The sequence below is a fragment of the Podarcis liolepis genome (genome assembly GCF_965112155.1).
Source record: "Podarcis liolepis genome assembly, chromosome: 1".
Classification (NCBI taxonomy): Eukaryota; Metazoa; Chordata; class Lepidosauria; order Squamata; family Lacertidae; genus Podarcis; species Podarcis liolepis.
Window position 1 is genome coordinate 69,337,645 of NC_139554.1, and position 27,252 is coordinate 69,364,896.

Sequence of the window (27,252 nt, forward strand, 5' to 3'; positions counted from 1 at the left end):
CAATATATTGATGTTTGAAAAGGCAATCTCCCCTGCACCAAGCTAGTGTGCTTATTGCAGTTGTGGCTGCTTTGTACCTCTGCAAATAGTATCCACAGTTTCCATAACTGATATACTTCCCCTGTGCCCCAAACGTACACAGGTTGCTGAACTTCTTTATTGTGTGTTTCTGTGTTTTCACTTTAGACGCTGAAAATCCTTTTAATGTCCCACAGCAGCATGGGAATGCTCATCTTGTCCTTCAGCAAGAACAAAAATGAATCCATTGCAGTGCTATGTATCCCCCCCTACAGCTGTGCTCAACCATTTCAAAACCATTGTGCTTTCTTTCTTTTTGGCTATGAGCATTCATCTTGATTGGTCATTAATTTGAAGAGAACAAGGAAAGATTTCTTTGTCAGAGCAATACTTTCAAAATGCATTTGAAGCCATGCTGTAATTACAACACTTGTGGGGTGTGTACCCAAGTCTTGATTTGACCAAAGCCTGTTATTATTCCTTCATCCTAAGGTAGTGTGTTTAAACCTGGTTTGTTTTGTCAGTGTGAGGACTTGAAGGTTTGGCTTGGTGGTGGTAATTTAAGTACATAGCCAACTAAGGGGCATAGCCAATGTTCGTCATTAATCTAAGTAAACCCATTGATGTCACTGGACTTAATTCCATTGATTTCAAAGAGTCTATGTGGAATATAACCTAGATTCAGTTGCAATTCTATAGACGTCTGCTCAGAATTAAGTCTTGTTGAGTTCAATGAGACCTTCTCCCAGATAAGCAGCAATAGAATTGCAACCCTAATTCTCTTGGGCCTAAACATACTTGGCAAAAACAAGTTTTCTCCCAAAAACCTAAGCTGTGATCAAATTTGCATTTGTGCAATGGTACTTTTAACCACCTCCTTTCATTTTGTAGCCTCTGGTGCTCCCTAAAAAGCAGCATTATTTTTAGACTGCTTTTCTGCCTGAAAGCCCTTAAAGCAGCTTACAACAATGAAAGCAAAATAAATCGCCCCATTACAATTACTGAAAACATAATGCAGCAGAGTATAATAGTGACTGTAGTGCCACAGTAAGGCAAAATAGTCAGGGCAACATGAATTCCTCAGTGCCAAAGGCCCAGCTAAATAAAATACTGGCCACAGTGCGAGTAACACAATAGGTGGACACTTTGCATGGGAAATGGCAGGCCTTAAAAGCCGTATATAGTTTAGGCCCAATATAGTTAAAGGTGTGGACCAGTATTTTGAACTCCAAAAGAACTGGGAGAAATAGGCTTCATATACAGTAATAGGCCTGTGAAAGAAGTCTGGCTGGAGCATCATGCTACATTTGTAGTTTCCAAAACTTTTTCAGAGTTGTATGCAGATTATGTTATCGTAGTCCAGCCTCGATGTGCCCAAGGCATACAGGGCCAGCCGTATAATGAGGCATGGTGAGATACTTGCCTGGACAGCAGATCACAAAGGGTGGTTGGTGCATCTCCCACCATGCTGTTTACAAGCCAGTTGGCCTTGCAGCTGCTGCCTACTCCACTATAGGTGGCCAGTCTGCCTGCTGTAGCTATTACTGCAGTATTGGCTGCAATCACCACTACTGCCTGCTCACTTGCTCATAAGTTCCATTATGGTTGCCACAGGGATGCAGTTGGTTGCACTCCAAAAGGTCCCTCTGAGCTTGCTGCTGCTCTCTGAGGAAATGGAATCACACACCCAGGAAAGACTCATAACTTTCTCTACCCATGTGGTCAAACTTGCCAGTCAAGATGGATATAGGTCAAGTGAGCAGGTGGCCTGCAGGTAGCAGTAGTTGGGCTACTGCTGGCTGGGAGGTGGACCCCATCTTAGCCTCCCCAACCCTTTTCTGCTGTACCTGCAGAACAGCAGCCCTTTGGAGGAGTCAGAATGTTTGGCCGGCCAGCCTTGCTCATGAAGAGTAAGAATTTTGACACAGCTGTGGCCGTTTTCTCTACCTCTGGTTTCCAGAGGGGAAGCCTGCCTCTGTGGAGTCTGCCATCGGTGATGTGCTGAAAATGGCGGGCTGGACTCAGTCAGGGTGACACCAAAGGTGAGTTGTTTATTTGGGTGGGTTCTTCCTTTCAGAGGGTGATGAGGGTGAGGACACTCCCCCATGGGTGGTGACTGGTTGTGGGTGGGCTTGCTCCTAGGTGAGAGTGTGAAGCAGGTGTCTGTGTGTATGTTAACCTGGATTCCAAGTAAGGTGGAATTAGGGGGAGCTTCATCTGTGATGAAAGTATGAATAAACTCACAAGGATGGACCACCAAGAGTTATAAACAAAAACCAAATAACCTCATAATGTGGAACATTGATTTACATGGTACTGATATAATTATGTTGGGAAAATAAGCCAACAGTGTAGATTTTATTATGAACTCTACCTGTATTTGGTCAGATTTATCATAAGTTCTCAACTACTGCTCTAGTCATCATCTGCCAGTGGAAGAGGGAACTTGAGAGCAGAGAAGGGACAGAGTTGGGGGGTTACCATTTCACAGTATGCTCTCTTCTGCTTATTTATTTATTATTATTTTTAATTTACATCCATAGACAATCTTAGGTACATGTACAGCCTTAAATAATTATACCATTAAATACTGATTTAAACTTGTATTTGTACATGTTATTTTCTTATGATTTCTAACTAAACTTTTCTGCTTAGTTAAGTTGCTAAACAAATTACATTTAAAATGAGTGCTTGGCATAACCAAATCTGTAGAAGTCGGGATTCAAGATGACCATAATAGAGTGGAGAACTGGGCCCAAACTAACAAAATGAGTTTCAATAGGGACAAATGTGTGGTTCTGCACTTAGGCAGGAAGAACCAGATGCACAAATATAGGATGGGGGACACCTGGGTTGTCAGTAGTACATGTGAAAAGTCTCTAGGGGCTTTAGTAGACCACTAGTTTAACATGAGTCAACAGTGTGATGCAGCAGCAAAAAAAAGCTAATGCTATCTTGAGCTGCATCAACAGAAGTAAAGTGTCTTGATCAAGGGAAGTAATAGTACTGCTCTATTCTGTGTCCAGTTCTGGGCGCCACCATTTAAGAAGGATGTTTACAAGCTGGAACATGTGCAGAGGAGGACAACCAAGATGAGCAAGGGTCTGGAAACCAAGCTTTATGAAGAATGATTGAGTGAGTTGGGTATGTTTAGCTTGGAAAAGAGGAGACTGAGAGGAGATATGACAACCATCTTCAAGGGCTTTCACAAGGAGGATGGAGCAAGCTTGTTTTCTCCTGCTCCAGAGGGTAGGATCCAAACCAATGGCTTCAAGTTACAAGAAACAAGATTCCAGTTAAACACCGGGAAGAAGTTTCTGATAGTAAGAGCTGTTTGACAATGCAGCAGACTCCCTTAGAAGGTGATGGACACTGGAAGTTTTAAAGCAGAGGTTGGATGGCCATCTGTCAGGGATGCTTTAGTTGAGATTCCTGCATTTCAGGGGGTTGGGCTAGATGACCCTTGGGGTCCCTTCCAACTATGATTCTAAGAAATTGGTGATGACTGGACAGTGAACTGGCCTTAACATAAAATGTCAGCATTTTATGCTTTCTCAGTGGCCTTCTAAAATTGGTTTGTAAATATCCACATTCACAGGCATTTATTGTAACTATAAAGATAGTCTGAAATAAATTTGTTGAGATTTGATTTGCGTGTTTTAACACACCTGAAGAAATATGTGGGGAAAGTACTCAAGATCTAGCAAATTCTTCTACAGTGTAAATATGAACATTTATTTGATAGAAATTAGTAAATTATTACAACAACTTATGCATTGACAGTGTATAAATATGCTTGTGTCTGAAACCATAAAAACCATCTAATACGTTACACTTTCTATCCCATAATTCTAATATTTGTTGCCTTTATAGCTGTAGTGTGGGTGGAAGAAGCTAAACCAGAAAAGAGCAGATCTAACTGTAAGCTACTTTGCATATTGTCAATTGACTATAAATTTAGATCTGTCTTTTGACTCAGTCCAACAGGCACAAGAGCTGTGGAACTCAGGTAAGGAATGTAAGGTAGATAGAGGCTAATAGCAAAATGTTACATGGTTTTTGTTAATATTAATCCAGATTGTTAAATTTAAATGATGCACATGTTAAATATATACTTTGTGAGCTCTAGTTTATAGATCTATAGAGAAAAGTGCTATAAGAATCAGCTTACTAACACATAATTTTAGTGTGGAATTTTGAAGTTCAGTCCCTGTCTAATATTTTAGATTTTTTCCTTGTGGTTCTGGGGATTCTTTTCCATTTCACCATAAGTAAGTCTAGGAATGAAAAACCTAGCTTTGTTTTATGATCTTGTGTTTTGTCTTAGGCACTGAGGCAAATTTCAGAAAGAATAGAGCAAATTATTTGAATTAATGAGACTTTACTTCTTAGTAAATAATTCAGTTAACTGAGGTTTCTAATTCAAGTTAAAGGTTTGGTGAATTCAGTAATCTTTCCAAATGTTAAAATGCAAACATTAATTGACATTTTTATTATAGACAGTTTTTATTATTGACAATTTACTGATTCAGCTTTTATAATGCATGATCAATAAATATGTTTCATTGATTGCTGTTCAGCAATATAAAACTCCTAGCACATTTGCAAAGCTAAGCAGTGTCTGGTATGGTTTCAAATTGAATGGGGGACCAGACACGTTGAGATTCCTGCATTGGAGAAAGTTGGACTAGATGACCCTCCAACTCTACAATTCTATGATTCTATAATTCAGTTAAATCTACCTTGCTCTAGATTACAGGCTGCAGACCCAATTTGTTTGCAGGTGGAGGGGGGGCGTTCTTCTGTACATGTGTTATGGAATTCTCTGTGCTGGAGTAGGCTGGTGGAAACTGACAAGTGTGATTGTGAGGTACAGGGAGAGCCAATTTCATCCCTTACATGTTCTGAAGGTCAGCTGGTGGGTCCTGAGTCATTGCAGAAGATTGATTGCTCTCTAAGCAACTTCCCATTAAATCCTAACCACATAGATTATATGCAATTAAATAACATGCCCGCAGTCAGGGTAATACTTTGATATTTGCTAGCAAGCTGATCCAGTAATCCCTGATAAATGGAAGAAAACAACTTCTTACACTATTGACGATTGCTTATAATAAAAATAATGTATTGGAAGGGAGGATGAGAAACATTAATTTACCATTACCTTTCACATTATTTGCTATATGAAGTTGTTGAGTTGCTATCTTACAGAATAAAAGATACAGCATTATTTTGGCTGGAGGAGTTGGCAAATTTTGAATTCTGATGTTAGGCACAGCCTGAAAAGGAGAGTTTCTGTTAAAAGATATGGGGCACAATTTGATCAAAGTGAATACATGTAGGCCTCAATAATTTCAGTGAGAGAGTTAAGCACATTTCAAGCTTTTCCACAGACAACACCCCTCTTTCCTTGGGCTAATAATCAGCATAAGTGATAGGAATAACAAGGCACACACTGCAGAGAAAAAGAGTGGGTACAGGGAATAATGGAGAAGTTCATGTGCCAGTCATTCTGACAACGGCATGTGTTTTTGCCTAGGAAAATCTGCCATATGATTTCACATCCTCAACTGTAAAGCTAAAGAGATTTATCTAGTTGCAAGTATCTATGCTTATATTGATTATTTTAAAATATCTCCTTTGCATATGGAACACTGTATTTAAATAGGTCAGTACAACAACATTGCCGTCTCCCACATATTTGCATAATATCAGAAGTGCACTAAAAATACTGACAATCACACCTAGCCTATTGCAATGTATGAATCACTAAAGCTGATACACAGTTCTCCATTTCTAGCTCTGTACCTGAGACACCACAGCTTGGGAAGCTTTTGGGATGCCATGGACAGATTGCCAGTCTTAAGCGACTCCCACGCTGGACAGATGTCTAGACTTGGCTGCAGGGACCTTTATGCTGCACTCCATTTCTACCCAGAGATCCCAAACCAATTCGCTGGCCCCGAAGATTTGCCTCTGCTTCCTTTCACACCAGAGCAGCTGACGGCTGAGAATTTTTACAGCGATCCTTGTGCGTTCCCATTTCAAGGTCCCTGTGGGAATTTTGGCAGATGCGAGTACTCCTGCGGCCCAGCATTCATCAGAAAAAGGAACGAAAGGGAAAGGCAGAGAGTAAAGTGTGTCAACGAAGGCTACGCCAAACTCAGACATCACCTACCTGCCGAATACCTAGAGAAACGACTCAGCAAAGTAGAAACACTCCGAGCTGCAATTAAATACATCAGGTATCTCCAATCTGTGCTTTACAATGATTCAGAGGAGAATAGCAGGGAAGCTCACCACGCACCCAAAGATAGCTCTCAAAGCAATCACACTCCAAGGACTTAATAGTCTACTCGAGAGCAAATAAAGTCTTCTCTGGAAGCCCCAAAGATGCCCCTGTTCAAAGATGCTTGTAAGACTGAACTTGCTATACAATGTGGTGATTTCAGGGCTTGTGACTGTGATGACATGAATCTTGCTAAAATGTGTGGAAGATTCAAATGATTGAAATGGCTGGAATCATTTTAACAGATCTATATGAGAGATCAGTAATACGTGGTTAATTTTGGTTACAAGGGGGCGGGGGAGACCGCCAATGTGTCAACTCAAGCTGAATGCTTTAGGTTATATTTTAATAAAAAGATTCTGCTCCTTTCTGAGAACAGTAACCTCTCTCTCTTTGCTAACATTTATTTCTAAAAAAAATTATAATTTAAGTTTCTCTATAAATTGATAAAATGTATGAAGTTCCTGTATAAATTCTGTTTGCACAGAATGTATAAACTGGAAACCACTTGACTGTTGTAACAGCAACAACAAAAAAGACAGTATTGTAAAAACACACTAACTTTGGAAATGCTAATATTGAGTTAATTTTATCTGGATATTTTGTTTTTTGAAATCTAAATAAATCCTTGTTCCATGATCAAACTATATCTAAGAAGTTTGTTGTATTATACGGACACACAGTGAGAGAAAGACAATTAAGTGTCACAGCATCGATAGTGAGTGGAAGAAATGAAGCTGAAGGAGTGTCTATACCTCCTAACAAACTTACCTTAGGTTCTCTCAATTTTATTGTACTGTTCCATTGTTTACTTGAGGATTTGAGCATCATAAATATTACTGATATAGACATTCCAAGAAGGATGCTTCTTCAGTGGTCTTTGAACTGCTAATCGGAGGAAAACCCCTCCCCCCAATAATATAGAAAAAGCTTGAATCTTCTTATAAAGTCCTCTTTCCACATGGCTTTATTAGTAGTAATATTTATTAATATATATATCATGCTTAACTGCCAAAGCGTCAATTCATAGGTGCAAAACCAATTACAAAAAATATAAATGTACAATAAAAAACATTAAAATAAACATCTACAATTAAATTGTGCACTAAAACAAACCCATTAAAACACAACAGTTAAAACAACTATTGAAATAGTTCTTTCAACCAAATACATGTTAATAAAGTTATTTGTCACATTCAAATAAATTTCTGCAGAGTAGAAATGAGATGCTGCTCAAAGTGGACTGTGGTTGCAGCTAGCTGAATAGTTTTTATCTTTATCAATAAGCTACATTTAATAGATAATGATTTTAATTATATTTTTTAATTTGTGTGCGTGTGTTTAATGTAAACCACTCTTACGTTTTATTACAATCAAATGGTATAGAAAACTTGTGAAATAATAAAGAAACATTTTTATTGAGGAAAGGCTCTATAGTGCAGAGTGCACTGTGACTTTGAGCATTTGTTTTTTCTTTACAGTGGTACTTCGGGTTACATATGCTTCAGGTTACATACACATCAGGTTACAGACTCCGCTAACCCAGAAATAGTACCTCGGGTTAAGAACTTGGCTTCAGGATGGGAACAGAAATCGTGCAGCAGCGGCACAGCGGCAGCAGGAGGCCCCATTAGCTAATGTGGTGCTTCAGGTTAAGAACAGTTTCAGGTTAAGAATAGACCTCCAGAACGAATTAAGTTCTTAACCCGAGGTACCGCTGTATTTCTTTTCATTAGACTTGAGCATTCTCTGGACAATCTTCATTTTACCCTTGTCATTTTTCTTTCTTCAGTATTTAGTGTCACTGAGTTTAGAAATAAGATGTATCTGAGAAAACATTCACAGCTGATATTCACACACTATGAATGTGTGTGTGTGTGTGTTTCACACATTCTGTACTATCAGACACAAGTTCCTGTTTGCTGTGGCTCTATAGCAACCTGCTTAGAAACAGAAAACAGCCACCAATAACACTCCTTCTCAACAGAGAGGTGCCGTATTGTTGAAGTCAAGCCAACTGAAAGATCCCAGCATTTAGTACTGCAAGCATCTGGTGAGTTCTAATTACTATTTTAGCAAATCAATGGACTGAAGAGTTTTAGGTTTGCCTCCCCCTTGCTGGTTTAGTTGGTAGATGGCTTCAATTTACTTGATAGATTTGGGTATATATTTGGTGCTATTTGTGTTACTGTAATAGAGAAGCATTAAAAATAATATTTATTTCCAATGGATGGTAACTTAGTAAGTTCTACTGAATTCAATAGAACAGGTATGTGTGCATATGATAGCAGCCCTACACTTGAATAAACAAATTGTTTACTGCTGTAAGTTGTTTTAAATAGTTCTTAATGTGTTTTACTGCTGCTTTGCACCTTGTGACCTTCGAATGAAGGGCAGGTAATAAAGAAATAAGAAAAAAACTACCTCACACTTCCTTCAGTATGTACAAAGATTATCTGCTATAACTTTTGGAATATGCTAATTGATTTACATGTGATATACTGTAATCAATTAATAGCAAGAAAGCAGGTGTAAATTTTATTTATTTGCTTGACAGGCCTAGTTAGAATAAAATAGAAGTGAGGCACAGATAATATAGGCCTTGATTATGCTTGAATTAGCATGTCAGCAGTATACAGTTTCCAGGTGATTTGATGTCTTAATGATTGCACAGTTGCTACATATTTTCTCAAGGGAGTCCTTCTGTTAGAGGTGAGCCCTGTCTCCCAGCCCTCAAACCTCTTTTGTTTTTGTTTTTACTCCTGGGAAATGCTAAAACAGTTAACCAACAAAATAATAAGCACATGATGAGCACTCTCAAAAACACCCATCTCCTTTTTAATGCTGACACCCATAATCAAGTCAGATTGTATCAATCTAATCTCTGAAGCGCTACAAAATCTTTTTGCCAGCATGCCTGATAAATGCCTGGCATTTACTGTCACGTTGCAAATCTTACCTTGACAGCCGCAGAGTAAGTTCTCTCTTCACATGCCATTTCTCTGTATGATCATTCCCTTGTTGCAAGAAGGCAGTGATTATGAAGCACAAGAGAACACAGAACAGATCAAAATATTTTCCCACCATAATTTTGCATGATTTTAATGGAACAACTTTTTCTAAACCTATTTCAACTATGGAAGCATTACCTGAGGTGCTTTCTGAATCATGAGGTACTTTGGGAGCACAACCTATACAGTGGTACCTCGGGTTACATACGCTTCAGGTTACATATGCTTCAGGTTACACGCTCCGCTAACCCAGAAATAGTGCTTCTGGTTAAGAACTTTGCTTCAGGATGAGAACAGAAATCGGGCTCCAGTGGCGCGGTGGCAGCAGGAGGCCCCATTAGCTAAAGTGGTGTTTCAGGTTAAGAACAGTTTCAGGTTAAGAACGGACCTCCAGAACGAATTAAGTACTTAACCTGAGGTACCACTGTATAAACATTTTCCTATGTTTCTGGTTAGGTTATGGAGTGCACAAAGGTAAGCAGGGAGAATGTTTTCTCTTGGCTATAACCTGTATTTGATTGCCTTATTAATAGATTTGATTTGTCTAATCCCCATACCAACCTCTAATGTGATATGCAGAGATGTGGGAAATGTTTCTGGAAAAACAGGCACATTGCAACTGACAAGGGCAAACTGACCATACAGGTTGCAAAATCCTACCTACACCAATAACCCAGTTGTCCCACCAGCAATGTAGATGGTTGAGGATCATCTTGAGTAGAACCCCTGTGTTAGGTGGCTAACCCCCATTCTGGAGACCTGATCTGGCTCCCAAGCAAATCTTCCTCCCTCTGCGCCACCCCAACTCCACTGATTTTGGCAACAGCAGCAAAAAGGATACATAGTGCTGTTCTGGACAAAAAGATTTAAACTTCTCCACCAAGCTCAGATAATTTATTTACAAACAGAGACCTATGCAAAAATGCACATCCATTGTTGTTGTTGTTTGGTCCAAACTGTGTGGTGTGTACTTACTACTTCCACGCTACATTGGTTTTTTTTTTCTGCATTACATAAAAAGTTGCTGTATTTCATCAAAAATTCACAATACAAACCTATGCATGTCTATTCAGAAGCAAGCACCACTGGGATATATTGCCATGTGAGCGTGTCTACAACTGCAGCTTCATTTATACTGAAGTAGTGGGTATTTTCCACACATTTTCTTGCACTTGAACTGAATTAATAATCAAATAGATATTTATTAATAATTATTATTATTATTGAATTCATATACCGCCCTATACCCAGAGGTCTCAGGGCGGTTCACAGAATAAAAACCAAAAAGTCTACCAGTAGACTTTCATCTACCTTCTTCCCTTCTTCTCCCTTGCGATTCCAGGAATTGCACATTCAAACATAATTTTAAATGCTGTATTTAGCGGGGAATCCTAAATCCTTAAAAAAGAGCACAGTATTGCAACTGACAAACAGTGAGGGATGGCAGCCAGGAAATGGAGATGGGGGCTCTTTAAAACGTAAGACCATACAAATGTAGACACCAAATGGGGATTATCAAGTTATTGTTGTTGATGCTGCTGCTGCTATTTTGGACAGTGCTGCTAGCCCTATAGCAATGTCAGTTTTGCTCACCACCTTCAAATCCCAAGCAGAACTCAGCCATTCCTCACAATTGTGCTTTTGTAAAAAGTTGGTCCAGATAAAGAATTTAATTCCTTACCAGTAGTTAGTACTTTCAAATCTATTCCTATTCAATGTAAGACGTTAGGGCCTGATTCATAACTGTTGCAGATGACATTCAGGAGAAATCTCCAAAGCTATGAGCTTGAGCAGTGGCAGCAATTACTGTTATGTCATGGTGACATGTTTTCCTCCTTCAGAATACTTAACGTGCCTTATGGGGTGGTTGCTTTTCCCCCCTTTTCTTTTTTGGTAGGGAAATACTTCAAAAGGAATGGATGGCTGCGCCTGGTTCTCTTTGCCGTACCACAGTCATTGCTGTGCAATGCTAGCACCAGCTAAACCTGTGCATAGCAGCTTCACAGCTAATCCCAGTTCCACCTGCACTGGTGCCATTTCAGCACATCCTGCCTGTGTTGCTAGACCGCTCATCACAACAAGGTAATAAAAAGTGTGTATGGGGGTGGGCAGACTAAAGTTGAAGAGTTCAAACAAGAGCTGCATTTTGAAATGCCAGCTCTCTCATATGCAAATTCCAATCCAGTGTTCAGTTATAGATGTTGCATTGTAGATACATCTCTGGATTTTTCAAGTGGGGCGAGGGGTATTGTTGATGCCAAAACAGGGGTACAGAAGAATAATACTCCTGAGGTAAAGCTTTGGCATCTGCATCAAGGTTCTAGCTGTTGTAGATGAAGTAGCTTTTCTTGTCATGTGTAGATAAAACAAGCATTAACACTTTCTCTGTTATTTGAAGGTGTTTACATTTCGGCCACTGCCTCCATTTTCCTCCTCTTAGAGCATGTGAGGCAGTAAAAAACTTGGAGAGATCCTTGGACACTGTTGGCATACCTGTTTTGGCAAGAAGAGAAACTGATGGTTATTATTATCCTGGCACAATAATAAAAGCTATTATAGAGGCAAGTTGCTGTATGATTTTTTTTTCTGGCATGTGTAGATGAGGCATTAATAATTCATCCCAGAATCTTTATGGATTCTGCTAAAGGCGTCAGATTCTGGGCAAGGGGTGTATGTCAATCACAACTGCTGCATTCAACGGAAGTTGGTGTCTGCCTCATTTTGATGGAGAAAAAAAACTCTTTAATATTAGTGGCATCCTTCCTTCCTTTTACCTGCTCAATAATTGGGAATTCTGATGGATCATGAGGACCACTCTCTAGCCATTTATTGCACGGAGTTGCTACAATCTGTATTTGAAAATTGTGTCACATTACCACCAAGCTTTCAGCCCCATTTGACAACCACTTTCCCATATTTTCAGAAATTCTTAGATTTCATTTGACTTGTCTGAGGTCCATCTTGCATGAGACCTACTGCTGCCAAGGTCACAACTACACCATCCATTTACAGTACATGCTGTTCCCCTCAAAGAATCCTGGGAATTGTAGTTTATCCCTCATGGACCTACAATTCCCAGCATCCTTAACAAACTACCATTGCCAAAATTCTTAGTTTAGAGAAAGCTATGTGCTTGAAATGTATGGTGTGGCTGTGACCCAAGTCTCTGTCCAACTTGTTGGCACAGGTTTTCTTGAGTGTGTGTTTTTTAAACCTTCCTGCCAAGTGTATCTGGAGATTTATGCTGTTTGGGGACAATATCCCATCCGTTGTTATGAGTAAACGGATGGACATTATACTTGCTGGAAATGTCTTAGCGTGTTAATATATATAAACTTGACACTTTTTGTCCTCTGTACACAGGAAAAACAACCTTCAATTCATTAGCTGTTAGCACTTGAAACTTAAAAAAAATTGTTGTGCTGTTTTTGAAGTGTAAGAAAAAGGCAAGGCTGTTTATCAAAGTTTCTGGAAGACTGACAAATTTGAAATGCCTGGTATTCAGCATGTAGTGGGAGTGACTGGCAATAATATATATTTGTTTTGTAGTGTTTGATCCCTTTCATTACACAACATGGTGGCCACTTATGCATTGCTAAAAAAAGAGAGGATTTTTTAATTAAAAGGACAAAATGTGATTAGCATAAAAATTGCATATGCTTATTTATACATATAGGTGCAGATGAGGAAATACTGGGAAGAATTCAACATTGTACTATGTTGATAATACTTTCAGGACAAGCTTGCCAGACAGAACAATCCCCCTCTCCTCCCTCCTCATGCTATTATAGGGGTGCTCCCAATCCCCCCCCCAAGTCAATTTGGGGAGCACAGGCAGAACACAGGTGAGAGAGATGAGGGAAAGCCCCATTGTACAAATCTAAGTCACTGTGCAGGCTTCCACCGATGGGACTCATTAACTCATTTTTGTTAGGGTGGAGAACCTCAGTTAGCTATGTATTTTTATTGATTAGGGGGGGGGAAAGCTGCCCCTCTCTGTACCCCGTTGGCTACACCCATAGCCTACTGTAATGCTGCTCTCTGGAAATTAATAGGGGAGCCATTGTAGGCAGGTGAACCCCACATGCATTTTGCAATTCCTAAAGTTGTTATCAACGGTTGGAACACAGGAAGCTGCCTTATACCAGATTAGACTATTGTTCATTTAGCCCAATACTCTTTACTCTTGGCTGGCAGTAGCTGCCTAAGGTCTCATTCGGAGGTCTTCCATACCATCTATTAGCTAATTCTTTTAAACTGGATTTCTGCCTGCAAAGTGCGTCCTCTTCCACTGAGCTTCATCTGTTTAGCATTTTATTATGAACTTGCCCTTTGAGAATAGAGCTTTTTTCAGGCATGCCAGCTGAACAGCGGCATGTTTTCTACCTCAAGTTAAGAGCAAACGGTGGGTTGTTGTTTTTTGGTATAGTATTATTTTCTACGGCTTTAGTTAATTGTTTTTCTTGTTATCTTGCCACCCTGATCAACTTTTTAAAAACCATGCATGAAAAGACACAAGCTTAACGTTTTCCTCCAGCATCAAAAACTTTGTGCTAACATGGCCAGCATCCTGCATTCCCCCCCCCCTTCATTTCCTAAGCTATCATAGATGTGACTTCTGATTATTTCATGACTAAAGCTTGTTAGTTTTTCGTTTTAATTCCCCATCTTGTTTCTGGCACCAGGGTGAGAAAAGAACCTTTCTTGTACAGTTTGCCAAGTCATTTGGACTGAGTGAGGACACAACATGTGTGCAAGAAACAGCCAGCAGTGACATGTTTGAGTGTGTGAATGGAATGAGGCATTCCATACTGCCAGGTGATAAAGTGCTGGCACCCTGGGAGCCACAGCAAAAAAGATATGGCCCTGGCACTACCATCCAAGGCATGGAAACCAGGGATCCCTTGAGAGGTAAAACCCAATTTGTTTATTTTTTAACATGAGCCAGTAGCTGAACTAGCTTTTTCTGTGTATATGTATAATATAGCCCTGAACATAGGAAGTGCAGTATGCTCCTGTGGTTTTCATTTACTCTTCGTATTTCATTTACTTTTAAATTATGTATATGGTGGAAAAACACTGCTTATGTCAAAGCTCTGGTGAATATTTTTTTAAAACCCTCAAACAGGTATTTAATTATTATGCATACTTTCTAGACTGGAATATAAAGACCACCCTTTTTTGGCTACATAATCAGATTGATTAAAACTGACAAACTATTATTAATCAGATTGATTTAAACTGACAAACTATTATTAGCATTAGCTTTGCTCCTTTGGGAAGAAGGGCAGAATAGATTTTTTAAAATAGATATTTTCTTTAGACAATTAAGCATTAAGATATATACATGTAAAAGATCACATACAGAAACAAACAAACAATAAAAACACCACAGCCCCATCCCTTTCTTAAAATTAGGATAGAAATTTAATAAATAAATTGAGGAGAGTGATGACTTTCCCCAGTTTATATTTTTCTCTTCAAAACAGGGAAAGAAGATGAAGAAATTATAGTCAGCTTCTGGAATGGCAAGAAAGCCAAAGTCCCATTGGGTGTAGCCCTGTGGATTTCCCCAGTGCAGTGGGAGAGGATTGTGGAGATGATCCGGATGCCCCTTACCAGCAGGAAAGCATCTGAAAGGCAACTCCAAAGACCCGGTCACTACAGTGGCTCATGTAGGGCTATAACAGGCTCCATGCATGGATGTTCTGTAGGTGGCCTCTGCCAGCTCCAGAGGCCATGTTGCTCTTTCATCTCCCCTTGCTCCAGGTGCTTTCAACACACATGCTCATTCCTTGGACATCCACAGTACGCTTCCTGCTGCTGCCCTAAATACAGTGGTTGCTGGTGGCCGCCCTCTTTAACTGAACCATCCCAGAGAAATGTTGAAGAAGAGTTCAGCAGTAAAACATTACTGGCAGTGGAAGGGCCTCCAAAGGAAGAACCAGCCACTGTTGTGTCCAGCTCCTCTTCTTCTTCATGCTCCTCCAGTTCCAGAAGTGGTACAGAAACAGGTTTGACCAAGACCACAATGGCAGATCATGCAGTGAACACAGATTCTAGTCTTTTTGAAAAGCCCAAGCTGCAAGAAATCAGGAGACCTTGTTGGAAATACTGGAAGAGAAGCCATCCCAGCTCTCGTCATAACAGCCACGGTACACAATATTTCCTTTGAATGAGCTTCAAAGTGGAAGGTAGAAGAGTGTCAAAAACTACCTGGCATTATCATACTGGTTGAGGTGAACAGCTATACTGAGATGGTTTTTTCTGCTAATGGTATCACAGATACTAACATACTTGGGGATTTCTGGTTTGTTAACTGTGTGTTTGTTTGTTTTGTGTGTGTGTGCGTAGATGAAAAGCACTTGAGCGTTTTTTTAATTTTTACAATCAAGTGGTGTATAAATTTTATGAAATAATTTGCATGAAGTAGAAATATACATTGAGTCAAATTGTGAGCCAAAACCCCCCACAGTTGTCTCCAATTGCCTTAAGAGAGGGATGTTGAAATAATAAATTATGAGGGGGGGAACCCCAAAAACACTTGGTTCCCTATTTCATACCTTGTTTGATTATGTTGTCTTCGTCTAACTACTCACAAATTAAGTGTTATACTATCATGTATAGGAACCAATTATACTTTGGACAGCACCTGCAGAAAGGAAAGATCCGAAACCAAAGCAGTTCCTTATATGGATCCGTCCCCAACTGCACTGATCAACCACAGTGCCATGTTTGAAACTATTGAACAGTCTCCTCGAAGGCAACTTACTGTGAAGGAAGTCTTGGGTCACAAAGACGTCAACCCATCCTCAGGAGGAGAGCAAGGAACACAGTAAAAAAGAAAAGAAAAAAACCACCCTCCACTGAAAGCATATGCTTGTTTTTAGTTTTACTTTTTTGTGGGTCCACAAGAATATATTAAGAGATTTAGGATAATGATGTTGGATCATTAGCATCTAATAAATTATATATATGGTAATTTCCCCAGCAAATTAACAAGTGTTCTCTTGTTTTAACACTGGATGGGCCCTAGAGGAGATCAGTGCATCTAACCACAGTACAACAGAAAATTCAAATATATTTTGAAGTAACTGTTTTTGGACTTTCGGGACCAGCCAGGTTAACAAAAAGGGAAGTTGTTGTTGTTGTTGTTGTTTAGTCATTTAGTCGTGTCCGACTCTTCGTGACCCCATGGCCCAGAGCAAGCCAGGCACTCCTGTCTTTCACTGCCTCTCGCAGTTTGGTCAAACTCATGTTTTCCAAATGAATAAATATGCTCTGTTAGCAGCAAAGCATTTTAGTTTAGGATTCGACCACCAATATCTGTGACTGACTAAATGGTGCACTCTGCGGTTACCTGGAACTACGTAACTAAATAAGACTCCCCTTTCTATTTTGTTGATTTCATTTCAATAGCCTCTGCCATTACATTAGCAGTTCCTTCGGAAAGGCAAATTACAAAGAATTTAAAGTCTTTTCAAAAACATTTGCACTTTTAAATTTATTGTTTACAAGGCATTGCATAGTATAAAAGTGAAAATACACATGATTCAAGTTAGGGCAAATGTGAACAAAGTTTCTCACTATAATATACAGACAGCATAAAACCTGAGATCATATTTAATTATATAGGGTAAATAGCCTGAGAAAATTTTATTTAAAAAGTGACACTTGAAAGACACCAAAATCTATTTCATTTGTTACCTTGATGAAACAGAAAGACTATCCGTCATAAATCAAAGGTCAAATTTACGCTTTCTCCTGACCGAACGTCTACCAGATGTGTTTGTTTGACTGTGTTGTCATACGAAGAGGCAGAGACTGTGTAGGTGCCAGGAGAAACTTCAATGTAGATATCCTGAATATAAAATATACATGTCAAGATTTTTCAAATCAAAACCCCATTCATGTTCTTATGCTAAATAGCTCCAACTACTAAAATAAATGTTTAACTATTTGGACAAAAAATCTCTCATCAAATTTCTTAACCACAGCATATGAATGCAAAGATGCAAAACTCAACTTGTCCTAGAAGACAACTGACAAGACCAAGAATGCTGGTGGTGAGAGAGGAAGAGAGTGGCAGCTCTGAGATGCTTAGACAACATTTGGCACCCTTGCCCTTGTGGTAACACAAAGGGATGCCATCCCCTTGGCTGACTGGTGAAGTGGGTTGCTCAATGAAGTGTTGCCACTTTAGGTGAGAGCTATGGGTGAGGCTGAATGTGAAAAGACACCTCTGGGTGAAAGCCAGGGGTATCTGGAGAGCAGCTGTCCAGGTGAGAGCATGACCGGTAGTTGGAGGGAGAGGCTCCCAAGCGTAAGTCAGGTGAATTGTATGGTTGGGTGGGGTATTTGGTGTCTGGATAACTGTAAGGACATCCTCCTCTTGTAAGATGTGCTGGTGGTGGTGTGAGATTTATATTTTTACATACTGCATAACCAGAGGGTGACTTCTTGATTAGTTGTGTTTGGAAGTTTCCAAGGCACTTTGTGGACAAAATTGCCTGCCTTCAAGACTTAGGACACAGTAACATCTCTGAGTGATGTGCCTGACACACCATCTAGTCAGCTTTTGTGGATCAGCTTGAGCTTGAGAATGTGGACTAAAGTAAAGTTTCAGCTGGCCAAGTGCCCCCTTGACCTTTGTCCATCATTGCTTCCTTTGAGATAGCCAGGGGTGTGTGTGTGTGTGTGTGTGTGTGTGTGTGTGTGTGTGTGTGTGTATAGAGGTGAGTCCAGGATGTGATAAATGTAGGACTACCATGCCCTAAACAATTTTGGTCCAGAGAGAAAACCTTCTCCCATACAGACCTGCATGGTTACTATGATCTAATAAAGTTTTCCTGGTTGTGCCACAGCCTGCTGAGGGCCATCCTGCAGCAAAAAGGGGGAGGGCCTTTTCTGTTATGGTGCCCACCCTTTGGAACAGGGCCCTCCCTACTGTACTTGGGTTTCCAGCACCTGCAAAAAATACATATCTTCTCCCAGACCTTTGCAGCTCATTAATACCAGATTGCTGTGTTTGTCCCGTAAGACTCCTGTGGCTATTGCTCTAAACGACTAAACAACCACCACCTTTTTTTAAATGTAAGACAATATAAAGAAGTTTTAAGTAAATAAAATTATAAAGTGAAATTACTGTAGCTAACAAAGAATTTTGATTATGTTCAGGAGCCTGTCGGCTGATGGAGCTGGGAGGGGAAGTCACCATGGAGTGTGTTTGTGGGTTCCTCCATGTAAAAACCAATACCATTTCTTTTATTCCAGAAGCACTACACATTCTAATTCATCGAGCAATTGAATGCCTGTGCACCCTACGCAGATAAAAGCAAACCCCACAAAAGCCTTAAAATGTTAAGTGAACTTATACTTGCTTTTATTTTATGTTCAGCATTCTCTGCTGGAATTAAAGCAGCTGTATCTGTATCAGGACAACCAGGTTCTTCCACTATTGGGACATTTTTACTTTCCTAGAGAGAGCAGATACAGTTTATGGAATCTCAAGCTGGATGTGACCAAGTTCAGCCTATCCACCAGCCTCAAGCAAACAGACCTAATCCAAACCAGCACAAAGCAAGTATCAAGAAGGCGCCTGTAGCAGCTTTAGAGGCATACTTGGGGGGGCCAGGGGGGCAGACTGGGGACGGCGCTTACTGCGGGGCCTGCAGAGTGCCCGAGCCTCTCCTGGGAAGGGTAATTCTGGAAGGATAGGATAATACAGTAGGAAGATGTCCACAGGAGATGTCCATACTGATAACAAAATGCCTCTTAAGGCAATGCTGGAAAATTCTTCCAAATAAATTACAAATTTATATGTCATTTAGAATATTAGCAGAGGCTTGGTTGAAGCGGCATCAAGAGACTCCTTTGAGTAAGCTGACCCTTGGACAACATATCTTTGCTTAAAATAGGGATGGCTAACCTGTGGCCCTCAAGGTGTAATTTGGGGGCTGCAGTTTAGCCATTCCTAGCTTAAAAGGAGAATTATGTTCAGTACACTCACCTCATTTTCAAATGCCTTTAGCAAGTTTTCAGATGACTCCCTGCTGTGGTATCTGAATATATGTGCAACTTCGTACTCTTTGAACTGAAATGGTGGTACGCAACAGTAATAGTTCTGGAATAGAGTTGAAGAAAATATTACTAAACCAAGAAGTATGTGTGGCGCTAAAATAATGAAATGTCTTAATGTGGGCCTGCCCCATGAAGATGTGAGCAACAATTCCCTCGTCTCTGCTGCCACCAGAAGGACAAATGTGAAAGGACTTTGTCAGACAGAAATGCCTGTGTTTGGTACTGTAAATCAGGGGTTAGGAACCTGTGGCCTTCCAGATGTTGCTGGACTACAGCTGCCACCATCCTTGACTATTGGCCATGCTGGCCAGGACTGATGGGAGTTGGAGTCCAAAAACATCTACAGGGTCACAGCTTTCCCATCTCTGCTGTAAATAAGATGACTAACTCCTCCTCCCGCATTCTACTCTATGTGGTTGGATCCCTTTCCTGACAATGGGAAATTGGGATGTCCCTTGATTCATATTTGGCCCACGCTATTCGCTGCCCTCAGAGCAAGCACTGGGAAGTGTTGGAGTAATTAAATAAGTGTAGAAATTGGTACTGTGAAGTCAGAAGAAGCCCACAACCCTAAGAAATGTCAAAATGAAAGCCCTGCCGATAACCCCACAAAAGTTACTAGCTTGCAAAGAAACTTAACAGCCTGTTTCTCCATGTTGACCATGGAGGCAGGAAATCCCAGAAATGCAGGCTTCAGCTCTCAGCAGGATAGTAAGAAAAAGCTTGCCTCTTCTGCCAAGCTGGCCAGTGGAGGGGCAGATTGCTCCATTCCTCTTCTGCTAGCCCACTGTGGTCCCATGCTGACTAGGGAGAAAGTGTCTTTCCTCTTTCTACAGCTATCACAGTAGCTATCAGAGGAGGAACAAGCTGATCTTGCATTGACTTTCTAGCTGCAAGAGCCTTGTTAGTCACAAGGCTGAAATAAAATATGCCTGAATGTCGGCTTGAAAGTGTGTGGTCAACACCTGGTGAAATCTCTGAAGTCTCAGGGAAGATGGAAGGCTGGCTAGGTAGGGTTCAATACTAAGCATGGCTCCTTACCCCTCCTCTTTCGTGTTAGACATGATAAATGATTTATGGGAATGGGGAAATCCTGAACATTTCCACCCTGTCAAAGGGATCTCTGAGGAAGCTGACAAAGATACTCATGGAACAAAATCCAGATTTGCTTGACGGCGATTTTGTGTTCCTTCAGCCCATTGAGTTTTGATAATTCAACACAGTATAAACTAGTATTTCCTAAAATACAGTTGCAATAAAGCCTTCATATGGCTTGCTGGTAGAACTCATGCTTTGCACGCACAAGGTGTCAGTTTCAATATCCGGGTGGAGAGACCCCTGCCTAAATCCCTGGAGAGCCACTGCCAGTCGGTGAAGACAGTACTGAGCTACATCGACCAATGGTATGTAAGGCAGCTTCCTATGTCCCTAATAGTTGTCACTCAAGCTTCTGTACTTGACTCCCAGCACAGCAGTCATTGCTTCCATCTCAAGAACCATTTACCTCGCATTCTGCTGAGATGCGGCCCATGTGTTCAGCAACAGAAGCAAAAGCAGCAGCAAGACATGCATCTTCATCCTCGCCTTCCTGTTTCCATGAAACAAAATGTCCTGTCACTATGAAAACAATGGGGAATATACAGCCCAAAAGGGCAACACAGCGGTTGTGTTTGCATGTCATTTTTTATACTGAAATCTCCATAATAAATTATAGTTTACTGTGACAGCAACAAGTCATAGCAAGCCTCAGGCTTGAGTTCCCCTCTCCATTATCCTCCACCACTGTAGAATGAAAACTTTCGCTTTGGTTTTCATTAACTACAGTTTAGTGTTCTATTTATGCTGTTGGATCTACTTGCAAGTCTATTCACACATACACATGAGCCTGTATTTTACACATATATTCACAGAGGCACAGCATTGGAGATCTTTAATCTAGAGAAAATTGCCCACCACAGTGGTGACAATTTAGAAATACTGCCTTGCTTACTTGGAAAAATGATCGAGAACCAACAAATATTGTCAAAATGAATATGAAATGTTTTCTTTTCACGAAATGGTTGGCAGTGAGTTAAATGATTTTCATAGAATCATAGAGTTGGAATAGACCACAAGGGCCATCGAGTCCAACCCCCTGCCAAGCAGCTTGGAAGTATCAATACAATAGAGAAATGTAGAATAGCAAGATGGCTAGTTGTTAAAAAAAAAGTTACAGGCTACCAAAAGCTGCCTGATCTATAAATTCATATAGTGGTACCTCGGGTTACATACACTTCAGGTTACAGACTCCGCTAACCCAGAAATAGTGCTTCAGGTTAAGAACTTTGCTTCAGGATGAGAACAGAAATTGAGCAGCAGCGGCACGGCAGCAGCGGGAGGCCCCATTAGCTAAAGTGGTGCTTCAGGTTAAGAACAGTTTCAGGTTAAGAACAGAGCTCCGGAACGAATTAAGTACTTAACCCGAGGTACCACTGTATTGGTATTACTGAGCTAGGTGAAGATGGGAGGAGGAGAATTTGCCTTGCATGGAGCAGGTGCTAAGAAACCAGCTGAGTTGCAGTGGAATCCTAAACCCCCAAAGGGAAAAGCTGAAATGCAAAAGACTGGGTGCTGGTTAATGCAAGTATTAGAAGACGGCAAGATTAAGGAAATGAGAAAACTAGGGATTGGAAAGAGAAGACACTAATAATCACTTCTCATGAGGAAGGAAAAGTAAAGAGAAGTGAGTTCTAAAGTTTCACCATGACTTGTGGTGGCATGGTTGTAACTGAACCCAAGGTTCTTTGTAGTGTAATCAATTCATTTGGGTGGTGAGCCCTTTATAAGCAGGTGGTGAAAACTTGCATGTTTTCCTCTATCCTCTGAAAGGACACAGTTGGCGCAGGATGTGCTGGGGTGACTGAAGGTAGGCAAGCCTTCATAGGGAGTGCTGATTCCAACCCTAGCTTCCTTAGATTCTAGTTAATAAAGTTTCAAAAACAGAAAAAGGCATTACTTACATGATATGTAGCATTGGCTGTTGCTTTCCACGATGCTCCTGACTAATCCAAAGAAAATAAACACAGATGAGAGGCAGGTAAATCAGAACTCACATGGAGTATCCCTCATGAGGGAAGACAGTGGCACATTCCCGGGAAACGCATATTTAGACTTAATCCAATTACAGGTGGGAGATGATGGAAAAATCTCAGGGCCAAAAAGGAGCATATGCTTACATTAGATATAGCAAGAAACTAGTTAGGCTTGCAGCTATGTCATCATCAAAATGACTGTTCCTTCCTATGCACAGCTGCTACTATAGGAAGATATCCTGTTTAAACCAATGCTTCTGTCTCTGTTACTTTGCAATGGCAACACGTTCATTGCTCAGAGCAAAACCAAAATAGACACAGGGCTCCAGGGCATATGCTGAGTTTCAACTGATCTGAGCTAAACCTTAAACTGTGGTTATTTTAACTATATTTTCTTGAAACAAACAGGCTTCATAGGGTCTGAAGCCACATAAGGCTTGTGTTTGCTCAGTGCCTGGATGGGTGACTACTTGGAAAACACATGAATACTGCTTTGGGTTCCGTGGCTGAAGAGAGGCAGGATATATCTCTACGAAAACAAACTGTGGTTTGAAGTTTCAGACAAACCAGTTAAGCTTAACCACAGGTTGCCAGGGTTCTGATAACATGATGAACCACAGTTGCTCACGGACAGTAGCAAAAGATTCCGAACTACTCCTTGCAGCTCTTTATCCAATATCTGAGGATTATTATAAGCTATTATCAAGTGCTTCCTGCAGCTATCCAATCAAGAGTTATGGAAGAATTCTGTTCTTTTGCTCACCCACCCTGCCTTGACTTCATGCACATCAAGGGTTATGATGAAACACTACAAATCCTCTAAAGGGGTAGCATGACATTTTTACATTTTAGTTCTACAGAGAGATTTTCATTTCAGTTCCATTTCTGGTATTGAAAAAATCCTCTTAATTTCTGAAGTAAAGAGAACATTTGAGCAGTTTCTTTTGGATTATTGCTGCTTCAGAGAAGATTTCAGTCTTGTACAGTTTGCTGTGGACCGAGTATGTGTCATTTTAACAAATGAAACAACTGTTTGCCTCCCATTTGGTTTTACCTGACATTTTCTGTCTTATTCAGAGTCCCACGTCTAACAAATGGCAGGCAAAAATAACTTGCTTGATGATTCAAGAAAGAAAATGTGGGCAAAAAGGTAACAGGTAAAGGAAAACACAGATGGCACATGAAATAATATTTTACATACCTACATGCAGGGTGAACCTTTGAGAAAAGGCAGTATCTACAGTGACAATTATATTTAGCAATCTTTGTAATGAGCCAAGTAGCACCCCCTGTTCAGTTATACAAGCAATCTTGTAAGATACACAACAGAAGCAGACAAGGCCTTATCATCTGGAACCAGAATAACCAGCTGTTGCTGGACTCCAACTCCATCAGCCCCAGGCAGCAAGGCCAATGGCTGGGGATAATGGGAACAATGGGAACCCCAAAGAATCATTAGATGACACCAGAGTCGGACCAGCTATTAGGCAGGGTGAGGTCGTTGCCTCAGGTGGCAAAGCCCCCCAAGCAAGCCCATCAGCGCCGATTTCAGGCAAGATCACATCCACTTTGGGCGAGACCTCACCCAAAATCTTGCAGAGCATGCCAGAGCTCACTCAAAATCAGCACGATCTTGCCTGAAATGGGCTATAATGGCTGTGGTGCTTCTTTGCCAGCAGATGGAACAGGGTGCGCAGTAGCAGTTATGGTGTCGTCGTCAGTGGCAAGGTGGCACTTCCCATTTTGCCTCAAGTGGCAGAATTGGATGCACCACCCCCTGGGTAACGTCGTCTAATCCAGTGTTTCCCAACCTTTTTTGGGCAAAGGCACACTTGTTTCATGAAAAAAATCTCGAGGCACACCACCATTACAGCCCCGTGACGTCAGCGCGCAGCGTCACGCCGGGAGGGACGCACGAAATGTAAGTTTCAATTTTTCCCCTCCCCCTTGCCTTCCTTCTGTGCCAACCGCCAAAAAGCCAAGAATCGCGGGACCGCCGGCGGAGGGGGGGAGGGCGAGCGGAGGCAGCGGCGAGCCCCGTTCCTCCCCATCCGCCCCATTCCGTGCAAGGAGCGCGAACAGGTGTGAGAAGGGGGTCAAACCTGCGGGTCGGCGCCGGGGAACCTCCAAGCTTTGGTGGTGGGGGGGGGAGGAGGCAGCAAAGCGAGGCAGGAAGGAGAGCGCGGCTTGGCTGGGTGAGCTTTGGCAGGGGCAGGGAATGAGAGCCGCGAGGCGGGCGCTGCGGACGGAGGCGCTGCCCACCAAGCTCGCAGGCAGCCAGGCAGGCAGACGGCGAGAGCCCCGCGCTGGGCGGCCTCTCCTTGCCGCCGCCGCCCCGCCTCTCGCCGCCCGACTCGCCCGCCTCCCTCCAGGCAACATCTCGCGGCACACCAGGCAACATCTCGCGGCACACTAGTGTGCCGCGGAACAGTGGTTGAAAAACACTGGTCTAATCTCTTTGTTGGTACATCTGGAGTGAAACCGAGCTCTTAACCATAGTGGGCCAGCAGTACGCTGAGGACATTCAGCTCTGTTTAGGTATTATTACAACTTACTCACAATGGAACAGCAGCTTCTCGGTAGCATTAAAAGGTTCAGGTATGGAAGCAGCTGCCTTTGGTTACAGCACTTACCTGAAAAGCCCTCCTTTCAAATGTAGCAGGCAATGGCCAGTTCAATTTCCGTGTTCTTGCCCGCTCCAGAACTTCCTGGGCCAGTGTTGCTGTGCGCTGCATGCGATAACGGTTCAAGCTTATTTCTTGGGACTCCATTTCTTGTGTCCTGACTTTAAAAAAAGTATATAGCCCAATGAATTTCTTCAGGCAGTCACAAACAAACACGCTAACCAAAAAGAGAGGGAGGAGATCAATAACAAAACTACATTTCCTAGCTATCTCTCCAAAGATTCAGGTTATTTTTCATTACCCAAAAGCTGCCCTGCTCATTTACTGAAGCCCACAACGCTGCAGCCCCTCTCCGTTGGGAGGGGGGACATAGGCTGGCATTTTAATGCCAAGAAGATCATCTGGAGGCTTCAAAATGCTTCCATGCATGAGGAGCCCCACTCCTACACCAAATACTGTCTGAAAGCACCTGCTCATGCTGCTTACCATTCCCACTCACCTCTCCTTTGCCTGTTAAGCAAGAAGGCAGCAGTGATGAGGCGGAGGAGGGGAGCTAGTGGCAATGACCTGGTTCGGATGCAATGCAAAGTGCTGGTTTAGCATTATATGAAGGAGTCTTGGGCAAGCATGGTCTCCCTTCCTCTGGCCTCCCCTGGTGCAGCTGTGGGATGACTTCTGTTTTTAATTCACCATTGTTTACTGTTACATCCAGTGCCTAAACTGTAGCTAGCTTTAACTGTACTTTAGGAAAAGAAGACTTCACAAGCCAACATAATTAAGACAAACAACACTTTGTCTGGGTTGACAGAACATTACAATCTTGCCCTCACAACCATGCCCAAGGAAGATCGGGGAGAGCTTGTTCACATAACATTAAGCCACAGTGTTATATGCTTTGTGCAATGCAATCAGTGGCATTATGTCACCATTACGTCACCACACTATGTGTGGCCCTGCATGCCAATGAGGGGGAGGAGAAGAGAAGGTAACACACATCACACAAATGATACCATGCTATACAGGGCAAGTAGAGGTGACTATATCTCAGCTTAATAAGTCAATATATAAGTAAACCTCTTGCCTCCCCCCACCTGCCCCCTTCACAGGATGAGCATTCAAACTGGGAAACTATACCTTTCAGTTTCAAAACAAGCCTGGGCACTAAATAAGTTGATTTAATATCCTGGATTGTTTCAGCACTAGGACTTACAGGGTGCTTCCAGCAGGGGGCTAAATACTGTAAAAGAGATATTGGCAACAGGTTTGTTCTTCTTTTTTAGAAAAACTTATCAGATTTTTACCAGCAATTGTATATTCAGGTTCAATTGGGGAGGGTTAGGAATACAGACCGGCCTTTTGATGACATCACCACCTGGATGCTGCAAGAAAAAGAAAAAAAGCGCTTCCGTGCACAAGCAGCACCACTCCCACCTCTGGAAGCACCTAGTTTCCCTATTTAGACCACAAAAAGAGGGCACGTGTGGCTTTTGGATTTGATTACTCACCCTACAAAAGAAAAAGGAATAGTCTCGTTCTTATCTCAGCTTATTAAGCGAAGGCATGATAAATTATCCAAAGCGGGCAACATTACATACAGTGGCGCACCCTGCAAAGCGCGAGCACAAATAAAAGCAATGCTCGTGCTTCCCTCTTGCGCCGCGGGAAGAGGAGCGACTTTATTTGCTTGTGCGCTGTTTCCACTTATAGACCGCTCCGTGACCCAAAAGACCTCGAAGCGGCTTAAGCGATTAACACCCTCCGCCAGCTACGGCTCTCATCACCCCCAGCTGTGTTGGCGGGAGTTGGTTGTCCAGCACACGCGGAGGGCACCAGGTTGGGGGAAGGCGCGGTTCACCAGACCCTCCCGAGGGGAGCCTTCCTCTCCCGCGCGCGCGCTCCGCTGAGAAGGCGCACATGCTCCCTCTACCGGCAGGCTGGGGGAACTCACCGTCAGCCGTACTTCCTGGGGGAACTCGGCAATGAGCGGTGATAACTGAGCCGATCCTCCTGCGCGAAGCCCCCGCTTCCCTTTTAAAGCGTCAGCGGCCAAAGGAGCAGCCGGTGACGTCACCGAGCAGCCGCTCTCCTTTTCTACGAGCTTCTAACGGCGGCGAGCGGGTGTCCCGGTTTAGCGGGCGGCGCTGCGTCACAAAGGGCGT

At 41.9% G+C, this 27,252-nt stretch overlaps 3 protein-coding genes across 9 annotated transcripts; 2 read left to right on the forward strand and 1 right to left on the reverse strand.

Moving 5' to 3' along the window:
• The first annotated feature begins 472 nt into the window (after positions 1-472).
• LOC310694748 (uncharacterized protein C11orf16 homolog) lies at positions 473-18,453 on the forward strand. Of its 3 annotated transcripts, XM_083478171.1 has the most exons (8): positions 473-2,060; positions 3,045-3,153; positions 3,892-8,360; positions 11,216-11,400; positions 11,717-11,879; positions 14,004-14,229; positions 14,808-15,473; positions 15,946-18,453. In XM_083478171.1, exons 4-8 carry the CDS (start codon positions 11,234-11,236, stop codon positions 16,155-16,157), a joined length of 1,434 nt encoding a protein of 477 aa, XP_083334297.1. In that variant the 5' UTR covers positions 473-2,060; positions 3,045-3,153; positions 3,892-8,360; positions 11,216-11,233; the 3' UTR covers positions 16,158-18,453. The 3 variants fall into 3 exon arrangements, with proteins under 3 accessions (XP_083334297.1, XP_083334296.1, XP_083334298.1); XM_083478170.1 differs by lacking the exon at positions 3,045-3,153; XM_083478172.1 differs by lacking the exons at positions 3,045-3,153; positions 3,892-8,360.
• Positions 5,776-6,366, forward strand: ASCL3 (achaete-scute family bHLH transcription factor 3; the record flags this gene model as incomplete). The annotated part of the gene is made up of 1 exon (XM_083459348.1): positions 5,776-6,366. The coding sequence occupies one exon, from the start codon at positions 5,776-5,778 to the stop codon at positions 6,364-6,366; it is 591 nt and encodes a 196-aa protein (XP_083315474.1).
• On the reverse strand, positions 16,796-27,252 carry AKIP1 (A-kinase interacting protein 1). 5 transcript variants are annotated; one of them, XM_083478784.1, is made up of 7 exons: positions 27,042-27,249; positions 25,103-25,250; positions 22,398-22,439; positions 20,903-20,986; positions 19,328-19,441; positions 18,699-18,794; positions 16,796-17,179 (listed from the first exon to the last, which is right to left on the reverse strand). In XM_083478784.1, the coding sequence occupies exons 2-7, from the start codon at positions 25,238-25,240 to the stop codon at positions 17,051-17,053; spliced, it is 603 nt and encodes a 200-aa protein (XP_083334910.1). In that variant the 5' UTR covers positions 25,241-25,250; positions 27,042-27,249; the 3' UTR covers positions 16,796-17,050. The 5 variants fall into 5 exon arrangements, with proteins under 5 accessions (XP_083334910.1, XP_083334908.1, XP_083334911.1 ...); XM_083478782.1 differs by having other exon boundaries at positions 25,103-25,254; positions 27,042-27,248; XM_083478785.1 differs by lacking the exon at positions 27,042-27,249 and adding an exon at positions 26,599-26,998.